General features: G+C 33.4%; 1 protein-coding gene across 4 annotated transcripts in view; it reads right to left on the reverse strand.

Moving 5' to 3' along the window:
* Window positions 1–2,804, reverse strand: part of ptpn9b (protein tyrosine phosphatase non-receptor type 9b) — a 9,520-nt gene that overhangs the window by 5,835 nt on the left and 881 nt on the right. For all 4 annotated transcript variants that reach the window (XM_024289523.2, XM_036213000.1, XM_024289524.2 and 1 more), the window contains exons 2-3: window positions 914–1,057; window positions 603–692 (exon numbers count right to left, since the gene is read on the reverse strand). In XM_024289523.2, coding sequence (XP_024145291.1) covers window positions 603–692; window positions 914–1,057 — 234 coding nt within the window. The remainder of the gene's footprint in view (window positions 1–602; window positions 693–913; window positions 1,058–2,804) is intronic.

Below are 2,804 nucleotides of genomic sequence, written 5' to 3' on the forward strand. Positions count from 1 at the left end.
GGAAACGTGTAATGTCACAAGAACTGCAGTGGATTTTACAGTAAGCTCTAGTTTAATTTATTTATTTGTGTCTGTTAATGAGTACTTGGTTTCAAACAAATAATAATTTTATTGGATTTCTCCTTCTTTTGGCATCATTTTAGAACCCATTAGATTAGCCAAGTAAGTATTTTTGAAGAAGAAAAAAAAAAAAAAAAAAAAAAAAAAAAAAAATCACACAGCTCTTTCATCATAAATGCAAGGAATTTGCAGATTCTTTGGGGTGCTACACATGATAAAAATTCAGTTTTGATACCATGGACAGCACTGATCTTCTGCATCAGTCACTGGCACAGGTAAACAACCTATGTATTTTTTGCAAGTTATTATTATGATAATGGGCTTGTGAAATCTGACAAATATTAAATGCATCTTCAAACTTTTCCTATCTAAATACAGTTTAAAAAATAGATTGGGGAAATCGGAACTAATTCTTAACGAAGAACCATAAAATGTGTTAAAAAGATGCTTTGGGTTGCAAAATTAATAACTTGTGCTTATTTATATTAGAAAATGTTTTCATTTATTTGTATTAGAGGATGTTCAATTGCAAACATACTCACCAGGACTGTAAACTTGCCACTCAACAGCTCAGAGCGCAGCGGCTCCTCGTCCGGGTTGATATTAATGATGCCCTCTTTGATTCTTGTGTTCTTATAAAAAAAGGACAAAAGAAAATTCAGAGAAACCAAGTACTTTGACTACTTTTGTGTTTATGAATTATTTAATCTAGGAGTAAAATTAGAGCTAAATGAAAGAAAAAGCTACATTTTGCTTTGAGAGTTCACAATAAAATTTCAGGTCATACCAAGGTCTTAAGACCAAATATATCACTTACGCAATACTTTGTCTTCTGTCACTAGTAATGCTGTACCTTATATGCTTGGAAGAGGTCAATGGCTCTGGGAACATCAAACTTTCGGGCCATAAGAAACTTAAGAGCTGTGGGTTGTGAAACGAGCCCAGCGCTGTGAGGTAGCTCCCTGCTACGCACCTCACCCAGGAACTCCTCCACAGCCTAAGGGACACAGCAGAAAGAAACACTGGTAAATAAACAAAGGAAATTAGGAGGAAAATGTATAAATATTGTAATTTCTGCAGAGGAATAGGGGGGCCAAAAGGTTCAGACACGTGAAGAAAGTCAAGTCTATCCTTTTAATTTGAAAGATTTGTAATTTTGAGTAAATTCAGGTTTTAATAACCTCTCAGTTTGGATGCAAATAATTTAATAATTACAACTAATAGAGTTGTGTCCAATATAAAACCTTAATGGTCTGTCACAATTAAGACTGACATATAACCAGAGGTTATGTTAATCCAAAGAAAAATGGTTTTAGTTGTAGTAATCCAGACAGATGTTCAGTTTTTTGTTACATCAAGTCTGTTCCTAAACAAGGCAATAACAAAAAGGAACACAAATAACCACAAGCCAGTATCAGTGGACAAAAGTTCTCAAGAATTTGACTGTCTGATCTCATTTTTCCACATTAAGAGAGAGGGAAGCAGGACCATATAACATCCATGTAGTGTGTATACATTGATGGTCAACACAAATGTTTCTCTTCTGCAGAAATTCCACATTTTTAACCACTTCCATTACTGGAAGTGATCAACATGTCGAGAAAAAAAATAACCACAAATTTCTTGTTCGTGTCTGTCAAACATTACTTAACGTTACTTTCAATATGATCCTTGTTTATTATCGAACTAATTTTATGAAACTTTATTCCATATGGATATCTCCCAATCACATCACAAAAGCTTTTGTTTTTTTACTTTAAGATAAACAATCTTTTCCTCACTCCTCAACTTCAAGTGCTATGAACATTATGTCATGGATACCATGAAGACTATAGATAACGATAAGAGTAATAAAGTTTAAAAAAAAAACAAAACAATCATAGTAGTTAAATGTGTGAACACTGCAGTGAGCATCACTCACTACGGGGCTAGTTAACAGCATCTGTTGGAATTTATTTTTATTTTAGATGCTCACAAGAAATAAATGTTTAAAACGCTTTTTTTCCCTTTACTTGCATAACAATAAAATTACTTTGACAGTTTTTTCCCCTGTTAAATTAAACATTGAACAGCATCCAACCACTGTGCTCTGAAATTCTCTATTCTGTTCTGCTCCAATCCTAATACATAAATAAATGGAAAATCTCCTCAACAAAAATAAACAACTGTTCCTTTATCTTGAATGTGATTTATAGATTATTCTTGCTGACAAAGATAAACAATGTTCTGTGGAAGTTTTGACCATCACTTTCAGTATTTGCTAAAAACTGAGGTACTGCAAATAGAAACTGCACTTTTAATTTAGCAAAAATACTTAAATATGAGGAATCAAGACAAATCCATACAGTAAGATTGACTGTAAACAATTAAGTTGTTTAGTAGTGTTATGGAGATGCTAGATTTTGTAGTAAATAAATCAAATGAGAACAGAATAACATCCACGTGTGCTTAAATATGTCATCTGAAATCATAATCATTAACAAGAGGGTGTTTGGCAACTTTTAAAAAGTGTGATCCAGAAGAACGAGTTGTTACTCTAAGGCAGCATCCGAGTCCACAAATGTTTTACTAATAATAAATGTAGAAAACCTGCAATGGCGAATTAACATCACGTACCCATAAAATAACACTGTTATTAGAAATGTATCAATGTCGGATCCGCCCATTTTACTAGAAAGTCATGTCAACAACATTGCTCAGAACAGGGGCCCGTTTCAAGAAGCAGGTTTTGTTGGAACTCTGAG

The sequence above is a fragment of the Oryzias melastigma genome, linkage group LG1 (genome assembly GCF_002922805.2).
Source record: "Oryzias melastigma strain HK-1 linkage group LG1, ASM292280v2, whole genome shotgun sequence".
Taxonomy (NCBI): Eukaryota; Metazoa; Chordata; class Actinopteri; order Beloniformes; family Adrianichthyidae; genus Oryzias; species Oryzias melastigma.